This window comes from Callorhinus ursinus, unplaced genomic scaffold (assembly GCF_003265705.2).
Source record: "Callorhinus ursinus isolate GAN/ISIS: 27379988/994484 unplaced genomic scaffold, GSC_fseal_2.0 scaffold10, whole genome shotgun sequence".
Taxonomy (NCBI): Eukaryota; Metazoa; Chordata; class Mammalia; order Carnivora; family Otariidae; genus Callorhinus; species Callorhinus ursinus.
The window spans coordinates 2409383-2434632 of NW_027397072.1; the positions used below are offsets into that span (position 1 = coordinate 2409383).

A 25250-nucleotide genomic window follows, 5' to 3' on the forward strand; every position below is an offset into this window, starting at 1 on the left:
CTCGAAGCGGCTCCAAGAAACCTCTCTTCACTTTGGAAAGCCTCTTTTCCAAAAGCTCCCCTAGGAGACGGCGGTGGGCGTGGGTAGGTCCCAGGACTTTCTAGGGAAATCCATGCCCCTCTAGGGCAGACGTGCTCTCACTTTAGTCTGGACTCAAGTAGGTTGTTGGTCTTTGGGTCCTTGAATTAGGGCCAGCCGCCAGTTGTCTGTACACAGGATGCTTCATGCATAAAACCCATTCCCCAGAACTACCCCATGCCACCTGCAGCCCGTGACAGCTCACAAAAGGGAGAGGTACGAGGCTCCTTCCCCAGAGCTTTCCCACACACTGTGGTCCCCAGGCCATCGGTCCCCAGAGTGGTGAAGCTCACCAAAGTGCAGGGTTTGGGGTCACACCATAAGCATAAAAATCAGAACCTGAAGTTTAAAATACCAGATGCCAAGGTCATATGTATGCTCCAGGGTCCATGAACTTAGAGGATTTCTGGAGGAGTGTAAATGGGGTGCACCTCGTGGACCAGGCTGGTGCATCCTGCCTTGCTCGTTGTGGGGAGCAGACCCAGGAGTGCTTGCCAGCGTCCAGCCTGGATGTGGGCCTCGGTCACTTTGTCAGGGACGGAAGGGATGGGGAAGGGAAATGGGACCTTACCACAGTTGCAGACTAGACAGTTCAGGCTTTGGTTGCCCGTGTTTGCATCAGTTTCCTTTACAGAACTAACGTTCTGGAGGTGAGCGCACTGTGACTGTATGAAGTCTGCATATCGGCATCAGAGGGGTGGGGGCTCCCACTTTCTTTCCTGGGACATTTCTCCTCTTCTGTTCCTGCCCCAGAGTAGCCTGCCCCTTCCCCTGCCGGCTCTCCCCCCACCTCCCTCCCGAGTCACTGGTCCAGTCCCGGGGCTCCTGGCGTCCTGTGATTCAGCCCAGGCTGCAGATAAGTAGCCCCGGAGGTGGGTCCTCGGCAGCCCACAGAGATGCCATGGTGTGAGGCCAACCTGTGACCTTGCCCTCACGGTGCCTACGGCCTGCCTCTGCTTAGACACCCACTCCTCCCCCTGCGTCCTACCCAGTGACCAGGAGGATGCCATGCCACCTGCTCTTCTTCAGCAATTCTTGCCCCTTCTCCTTTCCCATCCACTCTCCATTCCAGCCGAGGTTAGTTAAATCAGTAGCACTGTCAAGACTTCCTTTCCTGGCCCCAGTTTGTTTTCATGATCTTTTATCAGAAGACACATTAGCTGAAAAATGTCATTTGACCCAGTTTAGACCCCACTAGATAACCTCTGCGGTTCCGGCTTTGACCCCAGCGTGTCAGGAGTCAGCGAGAGACTCCTGCAGGTGCAGAGAGGCCTCGCTCACCCTCCTTGCTGTGTCCACGCAAAGCCGGTTCTTCATCGGGGTGGGTCATTGAGGGAGATGTTAACTGGCAAGACAATCTGATGAACAAAAGGATTTTTCCCAAAACCACATGCCCTGAAGGCAGTAATGACAGAGCTGTGATACAGTCTTTCTTCAATTAACACTTTTTCTCCCCAGCAAAGTCTTTACTCTCCAGGCTTTGCTACCCTCATCCTGCCACTCAAAAAACACACTCTCTGCCCAGATTCCAGTGGTAACAGCCTTTTTTCTTTTCAAGAAAAGCCAAACCACAAAAGAAGCAACCCAAAGTTATGACCCAAACCGTGGAAGCCATATAAAGTGACAGGTGCTCAGAAAGTATTTGATGCATTTAAAAGGGCCACCCCCGTCCTGGTGCCCTGGAGGGATGAGACTGATCTTTCCATAGAAGTGACTAATCACCCTTTCATGTAACATACTTGATGCTTTTCTTAAAAAGAGAAAAAAGCTACCCTATGGCTGATGTCTCAGAGAGCTTTATGAGCATCATAAACCCAACCTCCACCATCCGCTAGGGAGCGGCTTCCCCCCGCTATGCCTCCCTGGTGGTGAATGGCAGTATTTAAAATGTGTCCGTGTGAAACATTCCTTGACAAATTGGTTTTCAGACAGAGAAATCTGCTCCTCCTAGGACATATTATGACAAAGTCTAGAAGCAAATTCATTTTTTATGATTTTGTTGTTCTTATTTGGAATCACTGCAGATCCTAACAAATTTGGAGCAAGGCTTAGCTGAAGACGGAAGCATGAGCAGCATCACACAGGAGAACAGACAAGGTCAGTGGCCAGACTTTTCATTAATTATCGAGAGTTGTCAGAAGATTCGGCCCCAAAGGTTTCCTTGTGTCTCATCCTTTGCATTGGTCCTTGCATGCATTCATATGCTCGTTCCTGTTTTGGGAAGCCAAGCACCAGGCCTGGCACTTTTGATACATGAAGAGCAAATGTAGATGTGAGGGCTGCCCACAGGCAGCACCGTTGGGTGCAGAGGACCTGCCTACACCCAGTAATCCAGAAACCAGTGTGGCTTCCACGCTAGGCAGGTGCTGGGACAGAGAGGAGCCCAGGCCTTCCTGGGAGGGGCGTCCTTGGGAGGGGGGTGCTGCCCACCAGGTCTACAGCCCTGACGGGGAGCATGAGGCCCTGTAGTCCTGCAGAGGAGAGGAAGAGGGCCCTGTACACAGCCGATGAGGCCAGGCTGACAAATTCAGTCTTGACACTGAGCACTGGGCTGCTGGAGCCGATTACATTTTGAGATCATGCTGGCCACAACTTCTTGAGAACATGAGGGATGAACTTCTAATTATGCTTCAAAACCCAACTCAAACGGCACCCCCCTGAGAAGCCCCTCACCTACCACTCCTTCCTCAGGGCCTGTCCTTCCCTTTCCCCAGAGCATCGGTCCCGCTCTCTCTCACCTCCAGGGGCAGTTTCCACCTCCGTGTGCCTGACTCAGAGCAGGCTCTGCACACCACTGACCAGCATATGCATTACTCTGGCAAGTGGTGGGCCTCTTCTGAAACTGCCCGGGGAAGAACGATGGGCCGAAAGCAGGCGAGGTGGCCTGGGGAGGGGAACACTGCAGGTGGAGAGCCGTGCTGGTGCCCCCAGGGGTATGGTGAGCCTGGCCACACGCAGGAGCATGAGAAGGGAGAACAGCGTGGGCAGGAGCTGTTTGCCTTTGGGGCCAACAGCCCTGGGCCACATTTGTGCTTTAAATATAGTGTCCTTTGTTTGAGAAATCCCAAAGGACAGCCAGGTGTGTAGGGGAGAGTGTGTGTGTGTGTGTGTGTGTGTGTGCACGTGCACATCCTTCCCAGCAGTGTGTGCATGTACGAGTGTGTGTATGTGCGTGTGTACATGCACACAACATCCTTCCCAGCAGTGTGTGCATGTGTACATGCGTGTGTACATGTGCACACATCCTTCCCAGCAGTGTGCATGTATGTGTGTATGTTTGTGCGTGTGTACGTGTGCACACATCCTTTCCAGCAGTGTGTGCATGTACGTGTGTGTATACGTGTGCACACATCCTTCCCAGCAGTGTGTACCTGCGTGTGTGTGTACGTGCGTGTGTACGGGCGCACACATCCTTCCCAGCAGTGTGTGTGTGTGTACGTGCGTGCACACGTCCTTCCCAGCAGTGTGTGCATGTGTACATGCGTGTGTACATGCGCACACATCCTTCCCAGCAGTGTGTGTGTGTACGTGCGTGCACACGTCCTTCCCAGCAGTGTGTGCATGTGTACATGCGTGTGTACATGCGCACACGTCCTTCCCAGCAGTGTGTGTGTGTGTGTGTGTACGGGCGCACACGTCCTTCCCAGCAGTGTAGCTGCAGGCCGGTTAGCAAGGAGAGAGGTCTCTCACCCTCCGACTTCCTGTTCTCTGGTATTGTCTGCACGTGGTCACTTTTCCCCACTGAGGGCCTGTTTTAGGGGAATTCGCAGGTAGTTTACTAGATCTCAGAAAGCAGTTCCTAGAGAGCTAAAGGTCATAACAGATAAACAGATTTCAAGTGAATGGGGAAGAATTCGCTCTTGAAAGAAGTCTGTGGAGATAAATTGCGGATCACTGAGACAGCCCATATTTTATGTTCATCAACAAAAGATACTGTTCAGAATTTTTCTTTTCACAAAGATGATGTTGTAAGCAGCTAACGTATTTTTAATTGGTGAAAGAAGTGAGTTAAGTTCTTAATTCTGGCAATTAAGTTTCTTGTGTTCTGAGGTAGTCCAAGAATAAGCATAATTTCTAGGCAGTTGTTACCCCGCAGTTGGCCATCGGTCCTGGCAGCAGCAGGATGGTCAGATTCGGGGATGAGGCAGGCTCCCTGGAGTGTGGTCATTCAAGTGCGCCTCCAGCCCTCCGCTGAACCATCTGACCGGGCCGGTGTGCCCCCGCCCTCCTCCCCCTCCTCCCCACTCCCACCGTGCTCCCCTGTCCACCCCCACTCCCACCTCCCTCCTGGGCCATGTGTGTGACCACACGCCACCACTGGGCAGCCACCCCCTGGGGAGCTGGCTTTGGTTCTGCATCATTGCCGACCTCCTCCCTCCCACGGGAGAGCGCTCCTGAGCTTTTAGGCAGCACTTCTGTGCCCTCCGCACACTGATGCTCACAGAGTCTGGAAGGCAGGGTGGTAGTTACAGTTTCCATCTGAGAGGTTCTGCAGTGGGGCCTGGAGAAGGCCGATCCCAGGACGCAGAGCTCGGTGTGCAGACACCCTGGTGGGCCAGCCATCTGCCAGCCCTGCAGCCGGGGGCTTGCGGCTGGACTGCGCCCCCAGGCAGGTGGGTGGTGCCTCCCACAGGTCACCTGGAAAGGGGTCCAGTGTCTGGACAGTGGCCCGACCGCAGGCAGACCCCTGTGTTCATCCTCTGTGAGCATGGCCCTGGCTGGGCTGTGTGGTCTCCTGTCGGCCCTGAAGCTGACCCGTTAGCCTCCTGTTCTTGCTGGGTCCCTTCTGCATCCAGTCTTCTCCCCAAGCCAAGAGCGCTGGCCTGATGCCCTGTGCTCAGCAGCCACGGTGACAAGACCATGGCCGAGGGCCAGGACGCGCCTCCAACGCGCACACGCTCACCGCTGCCCTTCTCCTGCAGCCTCCGTTCAGCTGTGGCGGTCCCGCCTGGGCCGGGTGATGTGCTCCATGGCGAACTGCCTGCTCCTGATGAAGGTACGTCCGCTCTGGAAGGGGGTGTCAGCAGAAGCTGCGCGGGGCGGCTGGGACCCCGATGAGGAAGTGCCCCGCGGTGAGCAGGAGGCTTAGCCCAAGCAGAGAGCTCAGTAACACACTCCTGGACGACGTTAGATTATACTGAAAGGAATCTCAGCAGAATATAGTTTACCTTGTCAAGTTTGATTGTTCAGACATGGGTCTCAGTGATTTAATTAGAATCATCCTCCTCCTCCCTATACCCACCCCCCGTATGGTTTTCTCTGGATTCCATCCCAGAAAGGTCCCCGTGGAAGGGGGGTGTTTTCCCTTGCCCTGACCAGACATGCTGGTGGATGCCTGTGGCATCTGGAGCCGGGCTTCCCCACGAGACCTGTGTCTCGGGGACGGCACCCCCCACCCCATGGAGCCTCCGCCCCCCAGGAGGCAGCCCACACATCCAGGAGGCTGAACTCGACGTTGCTCCTTTGTTTCCCGCTGTTCTCAGCTCCTCCCTCCTCTGGGAACCTGCACACAGCTGCCTGGCCCAGCTGGGGCCTGGGGCAGGCCGACCCGCACCCCGCTGGTGGCACGGCCGCACCTGCAGCGGCGGCAGGGGACGGGGAGGGCTACGGCAGTGCCCGAGGTCATTCCTGAGCTTGATCGTCAGCAAAGCAGAGCAGGCGGTCTGGCGCGGGGGGGTGAGTCCCATGGCTGGCCCCGGCGCGACTGCCATGTTACGCCGCCGCCCTGTGTGTGAGGCTTGGGCCCTGGGCGCCGCGCGGAGGGCTTGGCTGCGGGCGTGCATTCCCAGCACAGCCCTGCGCCCACTCGGTCAGGGAGACGACAGGTGCTCTGAACCAGCTTTAGAGCAGCCTGCCCTGGGTGCGCAGGTGGCCCCTGTAGGGGTGGGGCACGAGGGCGCAGACGGTGACCCTGCAGAGCCCCAGGCGCCGGCTCTGAAGAGGCTCAGAGCTGTCTTTGAAGTCCCTCCAGCTCTGACATTCACGCAGCACCCCTCAGCACACAGGGTGACGGACGGTGTGGGGTGAAGGAGCTCAGAGCGTTCTCCCTGCTGTGTGCGCAGCCGGTGTTTCTGCCCAGGTGGCTGCCCGAGCGCTGACATCCCTCGTGGTCTCGCCCCCGGTGTGTGTGTGTGGGCAGGAGGGAGTATGTTCCCTCAGTGAGCAGGTCCCTCCCGGGAGCTGGGGCCCTGCCCCCTCTGCCCCTGTCAACAGGCCATTCTCCCCAACTCTGGAGCCCCACGCTCCAGCCCCCCGCCCTGGGGCCACTGCAGCCGCACGGGAAGCCCACGGCTTGTACCAAGAAAGAGCAGATTGTTCACGGGACTGACGTTTCATTAATCATGGGGCTAAGACTCCCCAGGAGGGAAGTTACCTGTTCCACTGGTAGATTTTTATTTGCATCGCTCAGACACATTAATAGAAGATCATGGGATAAGTGCTTTTGTTGGTGTACTGTGGTGGTAACAGTACCATCAAGCACCCCACGTAAGTATTCCGCCTACGTCGTCAGGACCCAAGACAGAGCCTGCTACTGTTTCAAAAGTACTTTATGATGAATGCAGTTTAATTGGAATTTTCCACTAATCTTCCATTTTCGTGAGTTATAAAGGGAACATTGTGCGGTGGAAGCCTGAGTAAGCACCTGCGTGCACATTCTCTGGCCACGTGGGGCTGTGCTGCTCGTGGCCGACAGCGAGTTTTATCATCAGCCACTCAGTTCTTGTCGGTAATGTGTCTGTTGCAGTGAAATAAATATTAACTTTTTTATGACAAGAAATCCCCTCGTACGTTTCAGCCCCAAATACCTGTAGGATGTGCCGTCAGGCCCGGGGACAGGTGTGCCGTGGCTGGGGAGATTTGCCCAGTCCCACATTTTGAATGCCACTCCCTTTCCTTAGACCCGTGGTAGTGCTGGGGCACCACGCCAGCTGACCAGAACCTACTGCTTCGCTGTGCCGCAGGGACCCCCGCTCCCGGCCCCACGTAGGCATCAGCTGAGGGACCACGCAGCCACGTAAACCAGCTGCTTCCACTTCAGTCATCCACACAAACCCTCTCTGGCTGCAAACGGTTGTAAATCCAGTTTCGCGGCCACCAAACCAGCGTAGCTCTAGAGGGAGAAGGGTGAGCACTGAGCTAGAACAGGCCTGTCCTGTAAGCAGCGCACTCATGGCCTTTCCCAGAGCCAGTCTGTGCGGTCTGCAGTGGGGCGAACTCTCAAAAGAGCTCATTTGAGGGGCGCCTGGGGGGCTCAGACGGTTGAGCATCTGCCTTCGGCTCAGGTCATGACCGCAGGGTCCTGGGATCGAGTCCTGAGTCCGGCTCCCTGCTCCGCGGGAGGCCTGCTTCTCCCTCTCCCCTCCTCGTGCTCTCTCTCTTTCTCTCAAATAAATAAAAATTTAAAAATGTAAAAAAAAAAAAAAAAAAGCTCATTTGAGCCATTTTCCTTTTAAGAGACAGTATTCCCTCCACTTCCAGCAAATAAACCATGTCAAGCAATGATAATTTCGGGAAGCTCTGTAGCACGCTCCCGCTCTGCTTCCTTTGCCGAGAGGCTCCGCAAAACATTCCGGAGCTCGTCCCCGAGGCCGCAGGCGCTCCCGGGCCATCTCCCATCCAGGCCCTGCAGGAGCAGGCCCCGCTAGCGCAGCTGGCCTGGTGGCGGTCCCTCCGCCTCCATGGTCTGACCTCCTGCCGGGAAGCCAGCTTTCCCACGCGCGTCCCACGCCTGTGGATCTGCCCTGGTTTATTCTCCCAGGAGTGTCGCGTTTGCACAGATCCACGGCAGAATAACTCCATCAGGGATCATTGCTTGGTTTCTGAAAGCTGTCCTTTCATATCAGATTATCTTCGGAAACACTGACTCCTGGCCTCAGGCGCTGAACCAGAGCTGTGAGGGGGTGACACTGGCTTCCGTGGGCTTGCACTTCCGTGGAAGTGGGCATGTCACCACCCTCCACATCCTGGCTCTGGCTGTCCATGGCGCTGGCCGGAGTGAGTGACACCCGAGCCAAGATTTGGGGCACACGTCTCAGTGACACTCGAGCGCTAACAGGAAGATCAGACCTGCCTTTTGTTCACTGGAAAGCGGCAGTAAGGGGCAGGTGTTGAATTACAGTGGGTGACTTACCCCCGGAGCTCATGGGGGCACCCCGTGCACACTCAGCTGGGGCCTCAGCCACCTCGGGGCCCTGCACCAGCCACCAAGCAGTGGGAGGCACTTGCCTCCCCCACGAGAGGTGCCCCTCAGCACACACTTGCTCACACGAGCTCACGCTTGTGCACACGTGTACCCACTTGCTCTCACACTCGTGCTTCCCTGCCCTCACACTTGCACCCGTGCCCACACGTCTCCCACGCTGACACACTCGTGCGTGTTCACACACGTGTGCGTGCACACACAACCCTCAAACAAGCACAGCCCTGCCGTGGGCGGCAGTGATAGCACGAAGCCGTGGGGAGGGACAGGCATGTGCTGTCAGGTTCCTTGTGAGCACTGCATCTTGAATAAAATTTGTCTTAACGAGCTTCCCTGGAAGGTGCCAGACTGGAGAGAGTTGTTTCATTCTTTTCCTGCGAAACTGGAATTTTACTTGTCACCTGTCTTTCTGTAGACCATTCCAATTAGCACACTAGTAACTCCAGCCCCAATTTGGATCAGACTGAAAAAGCAGAAGAATAAAGTGCTTGTGGGGGTGACCAAGTGCGTCTGCTGCCGTCTGTCTTGTGGCCGTGTGCTGTGATGCGGGGAAAACACACCACCCGCCACTGAGCCTTTCCAGTGAACGTCACAGTGATCACTGCTGTTCCGGAGAGCCGGGGTTTGTGGGGGGCTTGACACAAGCCAAGGGCCGTGTCCCCGGCGACTCTGCCAGGTGACTTAGTCGCACCTGAGAGAGGTGATCGGTTCCACCTCTTACTTGTGGATGGACAGGGTTTACATGACTCGGCATCGGCCGCGCACCCCCCCCCCCCATGGGCCGGCCCTGGAGGGGGGCGGCAGGGGAGTGCAGGGGTGGCCGGGCCGCTCCCACGGGGCGGCGTGGGGGGTGCGCCGACGACCCGGAGAGGCTGGTGAAGGCCGCTCAGTGTCACGCACACAGCTCTGACACGGCCGGGGTCGCGGGCGCCACATTCCAGCGCGGCCGCATCTTATGCCCGCTCTCAGCTACAGTGTTTGGTGCGGTGTCTTGTGTGTTCTCGTGCAAGGAATTTCCCTCACCTTCTAGCATAGAAAACATGTAAGAGATGCTGTTAATAAATTTGGTTTATGGAATTGGCAGATAGTGACAAGACGAAGTTCACCAATTTACTTAATGATTTTACAGGAAAGAGAGAGTGCAGGTGAATTCCTGTTGCCATGTAGGTGGAAGCAGGAAGAGGGAGAGGAAGGTGTTTCCTGACTCTGGTTTCGAACAGAACTCGGAACCCCGGTGTGCCCTGTTGTCATACCAGCCTGCACGCCCCTCGTGGGCCCGGCTTCCAGCACCGGGTTTCCTGCTTCCGCCCAGCTCACGTATTCACGTGCCCTCTCTCCACATGCAGATCTGCAGGTACTTGAGCTGCTAACTTCGCAAACCTGAGAGTGATCTTTTTAACTCTAAGATGTTCTTCCGGTTGTTCTCCCCATAGGACTATGTGCTGGCTGTGGATGCTTATCACTCGGTTATCCAGTATTACCCAGAGCAGGAGCTACAGCTGCTCAGTGGCATCGGCCGGATTTTCCTTCAGGTACATGCCACACCAGGCACGCGAGCTACGGCGGACGGTCCCTGCCTGGGTGGCTTGGGACTCAGCGTTCATTCTGTAGATAAGAAATAGCACAGAGCGGCGCCTGGGGGGCTTAGTCGGTGAAGCGTCTGCCTTCGGCTCAGGTCATGATCCCAGGGTCCTGGGATCGAGCCCCACGTCTGGCTCCCTGCTCAGCAGGGAGCCTGCCTCTCCCTCTGCCCTAACCCCTGCTAGTGCTCTCTCAAATAAAATCTTGAAAAAGCTCAAAAAATGTTTTGCATCAAATGTTAAAGGTTTAGTTCTTTATAGTAGTTCTGGTTTGACTGTATTAAGTCCCCCTGGCTTTGACGGGATCAGGAAGCCAAATTGCTAAATGTGAGTTTCCATAGACTTTCATTGGTGAAGCTTTGAAACAGATCACTTTAGAAATCATCCTGTTGCACTTGGAAGAGCGCTGATAAAGCCATACAGAATCTTATTTGAACTTGGCTGATAACAGAGTCCCTTGCTGCTGTTTTGCTGGAAGGAGTGCACAAAGTCCAGAATGAAGTAGCCCCAATGGGGCAGAGGGTGAGGGACAACACCCTCTTGCCAAGAACAGCGCCGAGGCCGGGAGCATCTTCCTGGACCATTTGGCGATAGAGGGATGTGTGCCCCTCCTCACTTCTGTCTCTCCCAGGACGGCCATCCCACCTTTGCAGGCTGAGCCTAAGGGCCTCTGCCCCCGGCCCACCCTCCATCTGTAGGGCTTCTGCCATAACGCCCCCGAGCTGGGGCTGGGGAAAGGAGGATGGGCAAAGGACGGCCCCTGATAGTCGGAGAAGGGCCGGACGTCTCTGGAGAACCCATCACCCTGAGTGGGCGCCGTGCAGAGCCATTCTACCGTGGGGATTACCAGTCATTTTACAGATTAGCAAACGGAGGCTTCCCTGTGGTTGAGTGAGCTGCCCGAGGCCCGAGGCATAAGCGTACCAGGAAGACTCTGAACAAGGGCTCTCTGAGCCCAGAGCTCAGGTTCTCTTCACTGAAGGGTGGCCCTGTCCTCCCACACCCCCCGTCGTCCACACCCTGCACACACACATGCACACACACATCCATGCGCACACACTCCTACACCCCCAGTCCGCACACATCCATGCGCACACACTCCCACACCCCCAGTCCGCACACATCCATGCGCACACACTCCTACGCCCCAAGGTCACACACACATGCACACGCACATCCATGCGCACACACTCCTACACCCCAAGTTCACACACACATGCACACACACATCCATGCGCACACACTCCCACACCCCCAGTCCGCACACGTCCATGCGCACACACTCCTACACCCCAAGGTCACACACACATGCACAGCCCCCTCCTCCATACCACACACTTGCGTCTCCTCCTCCCACTCCTAGCCCATACTGTTCATGGAAAGCAGATGAGACCTGCACTGGGTCCAAGGACGGCCTGACATTGAGGGCCAGCTGTGGTCTGAGTCCCTCCTGGGGCCGTCAGGGGCCTCCGTTGTGGGGCTCTCAAGGGCGGCCTTCCCTGACCGACGGCGTGGATGTTGAGGCTGGAAGACTGGGTTTCTGTCTGTTCTCGTGCCCCGCTAGCACGTAAGCCGTATCTTCTCCGTGTGCCATGGATGCTCGTGATTGTCCTGTGAGGTCATTGTGCAGACTGAGCAAGACAAGCCACATAGAGAGCACAGTGCTGTGCCTGGAACCCAGTAGGACAAACCCAGAAACGTCATTTCGGAGTCTCAGTTTACACAGCTGGAGGAATGTATGCTGGACGTCCACTTAAGAACCCCGACGCATGAAGTAGTCTCGGGCGGGAGCCGTGGATCCCACAGTCCTGAGGTCCGCGTCAGGCTGGGACTCTGTGAGCATTTCCCTGGACATGTTTCTGGCCTCAGGTCGTTGAGAGAAATGTCTGGACACAGAATCTTGGAGAGAAAGGCACTAGCTTCCAGAGCTTTGTCTGGCGTCCACCTGGTTTGGGGACGGTGGCAAACACCACGGGGGAAGCTCGTGGTGTTCCTTGTTCTCGGAGCTGAGGGAGGTGACGCCTGGTCAGGAATTCCCTCCAAACGGAGACGGGGAAACAGGGGACGAAGGACTCACTGAATCCCAGGCAAGGGACCAGGAGACCTAAGCACTCGGGAACTCCTCAAAACACCTTTCACTGACCCTTGGACTGTTGCCCGACCACAAACTGTCTGAATTCTGCATTTCTGTAAAGGAAATTAAAACGGTGGTACTTCCCCTTACAACACACCTCCGCCAGAGCTTCTGGAAGGAAAGTGCGGGTTGTTGCCAGGCTGTCAGCAGTCAGGGCTGTCCCTGTCAGCTCCACTTCAGGACAGCCAGCAGGCTTCCTTGGGTGTTTAATGGGTGCTGGGTGTGGCTTGGTTTGGTTGGACAGAAACTAGAGTTCTGTATTGGGTCCCAGTATGACTTGGAAATTTGTGAATGTGATGGTCCCTGTCATGTTACCAGTCCCAACCCCAACAAGTGACTTGGGGCCTGGCTTATTGTACTGAAACATTGTGTGTATGTGTTTTAAGCTTTATTTAAGAATTTTTACATATTTATTGAGTTTTTTAATTCCAGTGTAGTTCACATGCAGTGTTATGCTAGTCGCAGGTGTACAACGTGTGATTCAGCACCTCCGTACCTCACCCGCTGCTCCTCACAACAGGTGCGCTCAGCCCCAGTCACCTGTTTCCCCCCCCCCCCCCCCCGCCGCTGGTCACCATCCTGTGCTCCCTGTAGTTAACCGTCGTTTCTCGGTTTGTCTCTCTCTCTTTTTTTTCCCCTTTGCTCCTTTGTTTCTTAAATTCCAAGTATGAGTGAAATTATATAGTACGTACTTTTCTGATTTCACTTAGCATTATACTGTCTAGCTCCATCCATGTCATTGCAAATGGCAAGGTTTCATTCTTTTTTATGGCTGAATAATACTCCATTGTCTATGTATACACACCACATCTTTAACCGTTCATCAGTCGGTGGACACGATTGTAAATAGTGCTGCTATAAACATAAGGGGGTGTGTTTCCCTTTGAATCAGTGTTTTCATTTTCTTTGGGTAAATACCTAGTAGTGGAATTAATGGGTCGTATGGTAGCTCTGTTTTTAATTTTTGAGGACCCTCCATCCTGTTTTCCACAGTGGCTGCACCAGTTTGCATTCCCACCAACAGCTCGTGAGGGATCCCCTTTCTCCACGTCCTGTTGTTTCTTGTGTTGTTGATTTTAGCCATTCGGACAGGTGTGAGGTGAGAGCTCACGGTGGTTTTGAGTTGTATTTCCCTGATGGCGAGTGATGTTGAGCATCTTTCCATGTGTCTTTTTGGCCATTTGTGTGTCGTCTTTGGAGAAATGTCTGCTCATGCCTTCTGCCCATTTTTTAATTGGATTATTTGGTTTTTGGGTGTTGTATTCTGTAAGTTCTTTATATATTTTGGATACTAACCCTTTATCAGATATGTCATTTGCAAATATCTTCTCCCATTCAGTAGGTTATCTTTCAGTTTTGATTGTTTCCTTCACTGTGCAAAAGTTTTTTATTTTGATGTAGTTCCACTGGTTTATTTTTGCTTTTGCTTCCCTTGCCTCAGGAGACTTCTCTAGAAAAACGTTGCTACGGCTGATGTCACAGCGGTTATAGTCTGTGCTCTCTTCTAGTATTTTATGGTTTCAGGTCTCACATTTAGGTCTTTAAATCATTTTTGAGTTTATTTTTGTGTATGGTGTCAGAAAGCGGTCCAGTTTTCCCAACACCATTTTTTGAAGAGACTGTCTTTTCCCCATTGTATATTCTTGCTTCCTTTGTTGAAGATTAATTGACCATATAATTGTGGGTTTATTTCTGGGTTTTCTATTTTGTTTCATTGATCTATGTGTCTGTTTTTGTGCCAATACCATACTGTTTTGAACACTACAGCTTTGCAATATAACTTAAAGTCTGGAATTGTGATGCCTCCAGCTTTGCTTTTCTTTTTCAAGATTGCTTTGGCTATTCGGGGTCTTGTGGTTCTATACAAATTTTAGGATTGTTTGTTCTAACACTGGGGAAAATGCTATTGGTATTATGATAGGGATTGCATTAAATCTGTAGATTGCTCTAATATAGACATTTTAACAATATATGTTCTTCCAATCCCCGAGCATTGAATGTCTTTCCATTTCTTTGTGTCTTCAATTTCTTTCATCAGTGTTTTCTAGTTTTCGGAGTACTTTTACCTCTTTGGTTAGGTTTATTCCTAGGTATTTTATTATTTTGGGTGCAGTTGTAAATGAGATTCCTTGATTTCTCTTTCTGCTGCTTCGTTATCAGGGTGTAGGAATGCGATAGATTTCTATACACTGATTTTATACCCTGTGACTTTACTGAATTTGTCAGTTCTAGTAGCTTTTTGGTGGTCTCTGGGTTTTCTGTATATAGTGTCATGTCATCTGCAAATAGCGAAAGTTTGGCTTCTTCCTTACCAATTTTGATGCCTTTTATTTCTTTTTCTTGTATGATTGCTGAGGCAAGGACTTCCAGTATTATGTTGAATAAAAGTGCTGAGTAGACATCCCTGTCTTGTTCCTGACATTAGGGGAAAAGCTCTGTTTTTCCCCCTTGAGGAGGATGTTATCTGTGTTTTTTTCATACATGCCCTTTATTATGTTGAGGGATGTTCCCTCTAAATCTACATTGTTGAGGGTTTTTATTATGAATGGATGTTGTACTTTGTCAAATACTTTTTCTGCATCTATTGAAATGATCACATGGTTTTTATCCTTTCTCTTATTGATGTAATGTATCACATTGATTTGCAAATAGTGAACCACCCTTGCAGCCCAGGGATAAATCCCATTTGATTGTGGTAAATTATTTTTCTAATGTATTGTTGGATTGGGCTTGCTAATATTTTATTGAGGACTTTTACGTCTATGTTCATCAGGGATATTGGTCTATAGTTCTCTTTTTCTGTGGTGTCTTTATCTGGTTTTGGTATCAGGGTAATGCTGGCCTCATAGAATGAATTTGGAAGTTTTCCTTCCTTTTCTGTTCTTTTGGAAGAGTTTGAAAAGAATATTATTAACTCTTCTTTATATGTTTCGTAGAATTCCCCTGTGAAGCCATCTAGTCCTGGACTTTTTGTTGAGAGATTTTAGTTAGTGATTAAATTTCACTGCAGGAAATTGGATTGTTCAAAATTTCTATTTCTTCCTGTTTCAGTTTTAGTAGTTTGTGTTTCTAGGAATCTACCCATTTCTTCTCAGTTGTCCAATTTGTTATAATTTTTCACAGTATTGTTATAATTCTGTTTCTCTGTTGGCTATTTCTCCTCTCTCATTTGTGATTTTGAGTCTTTTTTTTCCATGAGTCTGGCTAAAGGTTTATCAATTTTGTTGATCTCTCCATAGAACCAGCTCCTGGGTTCATTGATCTGTTTTATTGTGGGGTTTTTTTTAAGATTTTATTTATTTGACAGAGAGAGACACAGTGAGAGAGGGAACACAAGCAGGGGGAGCGGGAGAGGGAGAAGCAGGCTTCCCGCGGAGCAGGGAGCCCGATGTGGGGCTCGATCCCAGGACCCCGGGATCACAACCTGAGCCAAAGGCAGACATTTAACAACTGAGCCACCCAGGCGCCCCTGAAAGTTATCCTTTATTATTTTGCTTAATGATGGATTCCTTTCAAAAGGTACAAATTAAAAACTAAAACTTAATAAGGCATGTAATTCAGTTCATTCCTGACCTATGGGTGTTGACCTTCCCCTGTGTCCTAAATTGCATTCACTGTTACAAGAAATAATGATTAGTGATGTTACCAGAGGTTCCCCACCTGGTGCGAACATGTCTTCTGAACTGACCCATCATGAAACCGTGTGTGTGGATGTACACTTGCTAATTTTGTTACCTAAGTAACTTTGTCAAAGCAGATTGGAGACATCAAAACAGCTGAGAAGTATTTTCAGGACGTGGAGAAAGTAACCCAGAAACTGGATGGACTGCAAGGCGAGATAATGGTCTTAATGAACAGGTAAACCTCTTTAAAAAAGACTACTTTCTCAAATCTCCCAAGATTCTGTGTAGTAAAGCCCTCTAGGGACGGTGTTCCTGCCTCACGTCCCAGACCTGACACACAAGTCGTCACCACCCGACGCACCCACTGGTGTCTCCTTGAACTTAGGCACCTTTCAGTCTCAACAGACTTTAAAATGTTTTCCCCTTGTTTTTCAAAGTACTGTTTATATTGCCCATTTTCAACATAAATTTGCATAAATGTGTATTCTTTCTAGCCCCCCCCCAGCTGCTTTAATGCCCATGTTTTCATGTCTGTAGGAGTCACACGCACAGTGTGGAGCTGGGTGGAGGTGGGGGTTTACGAAGACGGAGCCTGGGCCGGGAGCAGAGCTCACACTGCTGCAGAAAGTAGCGAGCACGCGGGTGTCCGTTTTTATAGCAGGCAGTCACTTCAGTCAGAGGTCGTAACTTCACCTGTCACAAGAGTTCATTTGCCAGCCGGGCACACGATGTGGCTCCTGCAGCTGCAGCGTCCATCCTCCCCCCCCACCCCCAGCACCAGGCTGCTCAGAAGCATGCCCAGGAGATGCGGCACGCTCCTGTCTGTGCCGTTAACCCCTCTTCCTGCTTCACTGCTCTGTCCTTTATGTTCCAGAGCGTTCCTTCACCTCGGTCAGAATAACTTTGCAGAAGCCCACAGATTCTTCACAGAAATCCTCAGGATTGACCCAACAAATGCCGTGGTAAGGCCCCCACAAGAGCCGGGGGCTGACATCGGGGGCCTGTCCAGCGTCCATGGGCACCCATCCCCAGTGGGTGGGCACGTTCCCGGCAGGGCCGGCCTCGGCTGCCCACCTCCCGCCCCCCCGCGAGCAGACACATGGCCGCCGGGTCCAATCCCATGCCTGTGTCCTCCCCCCAGGCCAACAACAATGCCGCCGTGTGTCTGCTCTACCTGGGCAAACTCAAGGACTCCCTCCGGCAGCTGGAGGCCATGGTCCAGCAGGACCCCAAGCACTACCTGCACGAGAGCGTGCTCTTCAACCTGACCACCATGTACGAGCTGGAGTCTTCTCGCAGCATGCAGAAGAAGCAGTCCCTGCTCGAGGCAGTCGCCGGCAAGGAGGGGGACAGCTTCAACACCCAGTGCCTCAAGCTTGCATAGGACACTCACTCCCTGGAGCGCCCAGGGCCTCTGAATGGTGGACACAGGAGCTAAGAGATGAACACGACTGACAAAGTCAATAAAATCTTCCACGAGTGCTGGGGAGCGGTCTTCTTCATCCGGAGCCATGCAGAGGCCCAGACTGTCCGGCGGTTTGTCGGACTCCAGCAGGCCCCGTGCCCACAGCTCTGCCGGGGGTTAGGAGTCCAGGGGGCCGAACATGGGCTGCGGGTGGCGGGCGCGGGCAGCAGTGGCTCAGGGGCAGCCCTGGGTCCCTTTTGTTTATTCTTGGAAGCTGAGCTGCTTCATCTCATAACTCTGAATATCCTCAGAGAAAAGCTGAAAAACCAACTCTTCTCATTCTGTAGATCTCCAGTACATGTGGGCATAAAGGCAGAGAAACACCCAACAGACCGCCATGCACCTTCTCTCTCCTTCGCTCCTCTCACATCCCAGACCTAAACACATCACTTGTATTCATCCAATTCCTTTTCAGCTGATGCTGGACAGGCCTGGCAATGGGGGAAAGAACCCGCCGTATTTCTTCTGTGGTTTGTACAACCAAGGGAGACCACTGAACGTGCACAAGCAGGTGGGCTACGAGGTATTTTTGAACCAAGCACATGTCGATTTAGGTGTTCCTTCATCCTGTATGCTGGGACATTTGCTTTAGTATTACAGAGTAGAGGGGAGGAGTTTTCTTCTCCACCCTGCTAGGTTCTTTGGGTGTTCTAATAAGCAAACTGATGTCAGACAGGTTACAGGAGAAAAGTTTAATCACATACGTAAGAGAAACCCATAAGAATAGGAGACCCAAGCCAGGCAATTGAGGCTTCTGTGCCATCCTGAGCTAAGGAAGGAGCTAGGCGCCTGGGGCTTCAGCGGGAGAAGAGGGGGATTCACAGAACTTTGCCCCATTGTAACAGATAAGCCATTCAGATAAAAGTTTATAGCTGGGAACAGCTCCCTCTGAGCAAAGCCCCCATCCAAACCCTTCTAAGTAGTTGAGGGAGAAGTAAACGTTTTTCTTAAACCTGCATCCTGATTGTCTTCAGCTCAAACTAACCCACTTGCCAAAGTAACATATTTGGGGGGCACATATCCTCCCCTGCCTGAGTCCTGCCTTTGAAATCTCCGGGAAATTCTGCAGTCCAGAAAGCGAGCTGGTAGACTGCTCTAGCTCACTGACCTCGTCTCTTAGCGCGGAGAATAGGTCGGTTCCATTAAGCAGCTGGGTCTCAGCTTGGGAGGCACCTATGCAAGAGAGGGCTCCCGAGTGAGGCCTGGGTGTGAGTAACCAGGTGTTCGATGTGGAGGCAGAAGGAAGTGGAGCCGAGTCACTGCCGTCCCAGTGTCTGAGCTCCAGAGCTGGGAGCATCTTCAGATGAAGTAAAGCCAGGTAGTGGAAACTGGATGGCTGGCAAGCTTTCTGAGTGGCCCCCACGGGAGCTGGGGTGGTTTCTCCAGAGTGTATGTCAGGGGGTCCGGCTCTAGCTCACACGGCTGCAGGAAAAGGGCAGTTTTAGTTCTCAACAACTCCCAAGTGAGAAGGGGACACATCAGTTTGGAGAGTTGCAGCCAAATATAGGAAGAAAATAGAAGAATTTGGACCTAGTCCAGTTTACAGCTAGAAAACAAAACCTCACAGCCCAGGAGCAGCACTAGACTCTGCGGTCCACGAAGGCATATTACTGAAACATAAGGTCTCTCTGCAGCCACCCGACATCCATCAAAGCAACCATAGCAAGACTAAGTCTGCTTTCCAATTGAGTCTAGTTTCAGTAACCCGGCCTGGTTATTTATAGAAGTGCAGAATAACAGTGCTCACCGTATAGGCTCTATTAAGTCTGCTTTGCTGGAACTTTCCATAGAGTCTTGGATGAACCTCAAAAGCCTCTCCAGGCTAAGAAGCCACACCAAGGACCTGCTGTCAGACTTTGCCTGCAATACATACAGATTTAGGTGAATTCCTCTCCTCTCAAAGTCCCCAAAATATCCTGAGGTTCTTCGGCCTGCCAGGAAGTGCTCACCAGGCCAGGCTGCCGGGAACCCTGTAAGCAAGGGGCCAGGCTGTTGTTCCCCCAGGGTCTTTATTGGCTCCATAAGGTCGGCCTTAGTTCCTGAAAGCTGATCATCTCAGAGTCTTTACAACGCTCTCAAATAGCACAGTCTAGGTCAAAGCCTGGTAACGTAATCAACATTCCCAATCGTGTCCTGTTGCAAGAACAGATTCTTAGTGCACTCATGCATATATATTGCCACTAAAATGAGAATTTAGACTAAGTTGGCAAATTCTGGAGATAGCAGAGAAAAATGGTTTCATCTTCGTTCACAAGGGTGTATCTTAAATTGTTGATACCTTCAAAGGTTTCCTTAAATCTGGAAAAACGAAAGAACAGGCAATGTTTGAAAGCAGAAGTCATGGAATTATAGTTCTAAGTTCATGCAGTTCCTTTAGTTCTAGAAAGTCTTACCCAGCTCACTTTCCCGACTGTAAGACTCTCAGAAGCCCGTCCTGGCCAGTCTTCTCCTTGACTCTCCCTGAAGGGGAGGTGCCTCTGCAGGAAGAGGCCGCGCCGAGCGTCACAGTAAAGCAACTGGTCTGTAACCGACAAGGCTTAGGCTGCCCCTTGTTAAAGATCTGAGGAGAGTTCGTGATTATGGAACTGACAAAGCTAGCTGCTTATTTTTGTATGTTTTAAGATAACTGAGATTATCACCAACATCATCCAGGACATACTAGGTTTCTAGGAATTTCACGTAATTTGTAGAACATTTATATTAATATTCGCCCCTACAGTGCAGCCTAAGGTTTATCATCACATATTTGACATGCTTTCCATATAACTTTACACATCAAATAAGCCTACTTAATGTAACATCGTTCTTTGTATAAGAGAGCAAATCTCGTGAGATGGTCCAGGAACCCCCTGGAAATTCTCAAAACTTAGTTCGAGGTCAAGGAAGGCCTTATTTAGAATTTGATTTGGGGAAGTTGGTCGAAAATATCAACATGTTTGGACACTTGACTGAAGAGGGTCACAGATGGCTGTCAACTCTACTTCGGTTGATTTGGTCAAAGGGCCAGAAACCGAACAGCTGGTGTAAGGTACAGAGCCTTGGCTTCCTGGCACATTATTTAAAAGGTAAGGAAACTTTCACAGTCTCTTGTCAACAGCAAACCTGAAGATGATTTCATTTTAAGAGTAAAAACCAGTTTTGTACCACTTCTGATATTAAAACTAAATTTTAACCTTAGCCAGCTTGACCACACATTAAAATTTCTCTTCAAAGATTCCTTTTCCAGGGGCGCCTGGGTGGCTCAGTCGTTAAGCGTCTGCCTTTGGCTCAGGTCATGATCCCAGGGCCCTGGGGTGGAGCCCCTCAGCGGGGAGTCTGCTGCTCCCTCTGCCCGCCAGTCCTGCGTGCGCACGTACGCTGACAAATCAATCTTAAGTTAAAAAAAAAAAAACCTTTTCCACAAACCTGCAGCTTTCTTTGTCCTCAACAAAAGTGCATCTTCACTCCTCAGACCTCCTTTTACCGAAAATCACACGTCTCTTGCATACAGAATGTTTTCCTTATTATTTCTAGTAGCTTCAATCACAATTTTTTAAGCCTGAGACATTTCTAGGGAATGCCAACAAGCAATTGTGAACTGTCACATTAGTATTCTCTAGATTATAAAACAACGCCAATTTGCCAATTCCTAGAGACCTAGGCTTCCTGTTAGTACAGTTTGGTTCCATGTGGCACAAAAAACGTGTTTGCTAATAGACCCAAATAGCTTTAAAAGCTCCTGTCTAAAAGGAAGCCAAAAGTAGATAAAGCCCCATCCCCCTTCCCCCTCTGACGAGAAGCCTCTCCCTAAAGTTTGCATTTCAAAGCACTGCTCTGAGGTCCCTGAGAAGCTGGGGGTAGAAAATCTGCATCACAAAGGCACAAAGAAAGTCTCCAGAACTCTCTGGATGGAGTTCAGAGGCTTATTCACCTGTTCTCGCAGGTCCGTCCCAGCGTCCGCCTCTTACCGGATCTGTGAACACGGGGCGGGGGGCGGGGGTCAGGATCGGTAAAGACAGATGGGGGAGGAACTGCTGCTAGAGCCACACTTCCGGTTTTGAAGAGATCTGCAAGACCGTTGTTTCCAAATCCCGGGAGAACAGGGTTGCAGCCTGAATGTCACCAGGCCGATCCACGCACCCAACGAAGTGACCTCCGGCTTGCTTCTTGCCCTCTGGGGACACAGTTTTATTTTAGCTTGGGGGAAAGACCTGCACAAAATTAAGTAAAAAAATAATCCTGTCAGGCTCTGAATATCAGCTATGGTCAAAAGTTCAATCACACCAGGGGTCTCCCCTCTTATTTTCTGCCTTTTTATCTACTGATCGCAGGAGCTCATCCATTTGAGGATTTTGTGTTTAGGACGTTCTTCTGTGGCCTTTGACCTTTGAAGAGCATCCCCAGCAGTCTCCGGGGACGGGGCCTTGGGGACAGAGGGGTGCAGCAGGAGATGGTCCGACGTTTTAGGGACCTCTTGTAAAGAGCTAACGAGAAATTAAAGCTAATCGCTTCTCGGCCTTTTGGCTAAGATCAAGTGGAGAAATTAAAACTACAACAGTTCTTTCAACAAAGCGATTTTGGAATTAAGTTTTTTGGAGGCTTCTGCATACTAATTAAAATAGGCATCCCACTCTGATTTGGAAACCCTTGCTTTTAAGTGTCCTGCTTACATAATCTCTGGCGTTCCTCCTGAAGGCCTTCCACCTTCACCACCCTGGTTGTGATGCCCCCGAGGGCTGGCTGCAGGCTGGTGGCACCCTGGCTGCACGGGGTTAGCCCACACTTCTGCCGACCCGTATGTAGCCACAAAGGGGACGCACCCTCCTACACTTGTGTCTGGCCACATTTTGGAGCCCCCAACCTGACCAATCCCGGTTCTCAGGACATGAAACAAGCTTAGAATTCACCATTTCTGCGGCTACCCACGGCTTCCGGGATCACAGTTCGGGAATACACGTTAAGCAGGGAGGCTGGAAGGCTGGGTGAGTAACTCTTCAGATTTTAAGGAGGGGAATTTACATTGGATGTCATTTTTTTTTTTAAAGATTTTATGTATTTGACAGAGCGAGCGAGAGCAGGAACACAAGCAGGGGCAGTGGGAGAAGGAGAAGCAGACGCCCCGCTGAGCAGGGAGCCCAACGCGGGGCTCGATCCCAGGACCCTGGGACCATGACCTGAGCCGGAGGCAAATGCCCAACGACTGAGCCACCCAGGCGCCCTGGATGTCAAGTTTAATTTTGTTGTGATATCTGCTCTTTCACTTAGTTAAGGGAGTCCCTAATGCTGGCCATTATACTTTTGATCCACTTTGTAGTTTGGTCTTTTCCAGAGATACCAGTGAGGCAGTTGTTTGGGATGAGTGCTCTCTAAAAACATTTTTCTTTCAAACAGAGCCGATTCAGAGGATCCGTCATCAGGCCCTTCAGAGTAGGATGTAGGTTGACGTCAGTAGTGGAAAGGCTTTATGAGGTGAAGAGCAGAGGCACCTGGAGAATGCAGAAGGGGCAGCCCTCACAGCCCGGAGAGCTCACTCCCGGAGTTAGCCTCAAAACCAAGACTTGATGGTCACAAGTGATCAGACTGAGGTAACCGTGTGTCCAGTTTCCCAAGAGAACATGAGGTGCCTCCAGTGACCCACTAACCTCGGACACCAGGCGGTGCTCCTGGAATGGGGCTTTCCCAGCACCAACAAGACAATAACGGTGGTGAGGACAAAAGCCCTTGATGACAAACTGCTGGGAGCTGGGGTGGCCAGACACAGTGCTGCCGGTGGTTTAGGGTCTCGGGTCCCCAGTCAGTTCAGCCGGCCACCAGCTGCACCCGAGTAAGTGGACCATCTGGCCCAGGGAGAACATGCTCGCTGGTCACAAAGTCGGGCAGTCAGGACATAAAGCAACATGCAAGGAAAACGTCCATGAGAAAAATAAAAAGTTAACAGCTTCAGCCGAGCTTTGGGTCTCTTGGAGCCAGACTGACGCCTAAAAGAAACGGGTCTCTGGGTTGGGGACTGTGCGGTGTTTCACACTGTACAGAAATTTTCTTAAGGTCGGTGGGTGACCTGGTGTCAATCTAACCCGTTACATGACCAACTTACCTGAACGTGGAGCCCACGAATTCAGTGGCAAACACTCCCACAGCCGGTAAATGATCCTCCCGTGCCCGCCAGCTTCTCAGCTGTGGCTTTCAAGAGCCCCCTTGGCAAGGCATCTACACATTAATCCCGAGCAATTTATGTCCAAACAGAGCCAGTCTGTGGGGCTGGCTCACAGGGCCTGTGCCCGTGTTCTGCTCTATGGCAATTCTGCTTTAGGACAAAAAACAATAAAGAAAAACTGACCATCTCTGGGAGGAAAAGGATCAACAGAAACCAAGAGTACTCATAACAAACTTTAACAAGTCATTACATCCAAGAAACTAGTTCTACAAATATTTGCTGCTGCTAGTCTGAGTTTATGAAAGGAAGGACTGTCCATTCTCCCTTCCATGAGACCCTTGCACGCAGAGATTGGAACACTAGCGTGGTGAAAATCGTTACCTGATGGTAGGCAGCACTTATCGGAGGCCCAGGAGCTCAGCTGCAGCAGCCGCAGAGGGAGGAATGTCCTCCCGGTGAAGATGCTGCCCACTGCACCAGCTGCAGGGGAGGAGACTTTTCTCCTCCACCTGCAAGGTTCCTTGGCCTAATAATCTAACTGACATATCAAACAGGTTAACAGAAAAGTCTGATTGGGTAGGTATGGGGGGCCCCATAAGTACATGAGCCCCAAGGACAAGCCAGGCAGTTGAGACTTCTGCTCCATCCTGAGCTAAAGAAGGGGATAGGAGCATTCACAGGAAGATAGGTCGTGCAGGTAAAAGTTTATAGCTGGTAACCACTCCGAGTGAGGCCCCTTATCCAAACTCTTCTAGGTAGTTGAGAGGTTAAGGATTTTTCTTGCATCCGCTGTGTCGATTGCCTTCAGCTCAAACTAATCCACACGTGAAAGTGACATCTTTTGGGGTCATGTATTCTGCTCTGCAGTAATCCCGCTTTTAAAGAAAATCTAAAGTACCTGAGAACTTCCTCACTAAAGAACTTCTGGCAAGGGTCCTTTAAAGATGTAGCTCTTCTAGGGGCACCCGGCTGGGCCAGTCCCTGTACAGAGCATGTGACTCAATTTCAAGGTCAGGAGTTCGAGCCCCATGTTGAGCATAGAGAGGACTTAAAAACCTAGCTCTTCTAATACATTTCAAAATATAATCCATTTTAGGGGCGACTGGGTGGCTCAGTCGTTAAGCATCTGCCTTCGGCTCTGGTCATGATCCCGGGGTCCTGGGATCAAGCCCCGCATCGGGCTCCCTGCTCTGCGGGAGACCTGCTTCTCCTTCTCCCACTCCCCCTGCTTGTGTTCCCTCTTTCACTGTGTCTCTGTCAAATAAATAAATAAATCTTTAAAATATATATATATATATATATAATCCATTTTAAAGACCTGGATGGCTCAGTCAGTTTGGCATCTACCTTCAGCTCAGGTCATGATCCCAGGGTCCTGGGATCGAGTCCTGCATCCAGCTCCCTGCTCGGCGGGGAGTCTGCATCTCCCTCTACTCCTCCCCCTACTTGTGCTGTCAAATAAAATCTTAAAAAATATAAAGACCATGATATAAACATTTATTGCATAAAGCAAAACTATTTCTATTCATTTTTGTAATAAAGCAGAAACATGCAAATATAGCATCTACAGGCAGACAGTCTCGGCATACTTGTTGAAACACAGATTATATGTTAAAAAGAGAGAGAGAGCCAAAAGGACTATGATACTAAGGAGGTTTGAAAAAATTTTTCTCTTCCAGGAGAAAAATAAAAACTGGTGAGGTCATTTGAATTCCTTCACCTTAAGGGTTTTCCTTCAAATCTGGCAGCTCTGGGGAGGTGAGAGGGCCCATCCCTCCAGCCTGGGACAACAGCACGAGGGTCCCTGTGGGGGGTCTGTCCATGGACTGCGAGCCTGTCAGCCCCAGGTCACTTGTGCATGGGGCAGGTGGTACTGCACAGACTCCTGCAGGACAAAGCCAAGGGAGTCCGGGAAAGGACCAAAGTTTCCCCAAGAAATTGGTATCTGCACCTTCAAATTCACCCTCCCTCCCCAACCCTGTTCGCATGACCACCTCCAGGTAGGAGGACACCAGGGCAGCTTGCAAGCCGCACTCA

At 51.1% G+C, this 25250-nt stretch overlaps 2 protein-coding genes across 3 annotated transcripts in view; one reads left to right on the forward strand and one right to left on the reverse strand.

Annotated features, from left to right (window-relative positions):
• The window catches only part of TRAPPC12 (trafficking protein particle complex subunit 12), a 95767-nt gene extending 77735 nt beyond the window's left edge, over nt 1-18032 (forward strand). For both annotated transcript variants that reach the window (XM_025867690.2, XM_073896943.1), the window contains 6 exons: nt 2103-2175; nt 5001-5074; nt 9712-9810; nt 15750-15850; nt 16490-16577; nt 16757-18032. In XM_025867690.2, the coding sequence (XP_025723475.1) occupies nt 2103-2175; nt 5001-5074; nt 9712-9810; nt 15750-15850; nt 16490-16577; nt 16757-16999 (678 nt within the window). In that variant the 3' untranslated portion in view covers nt 17000-18032. The remainder of the gene's footprint in view (nt 1-2102; nt 2176-5000; nt 5075-9711; nt 9811-15749; nt 15851-16489; nt 16578-16756) is intronic.
• ADI1 (acireductone dioxygenase 1) overlaps nt 1-25250 on the reverse strand; it is a 149614-nt gene that overhangs the window by 93254 nt on the left and 31110 nt on the right. The gene's annotated exons all lie outside the window — the stretch shown is intronic.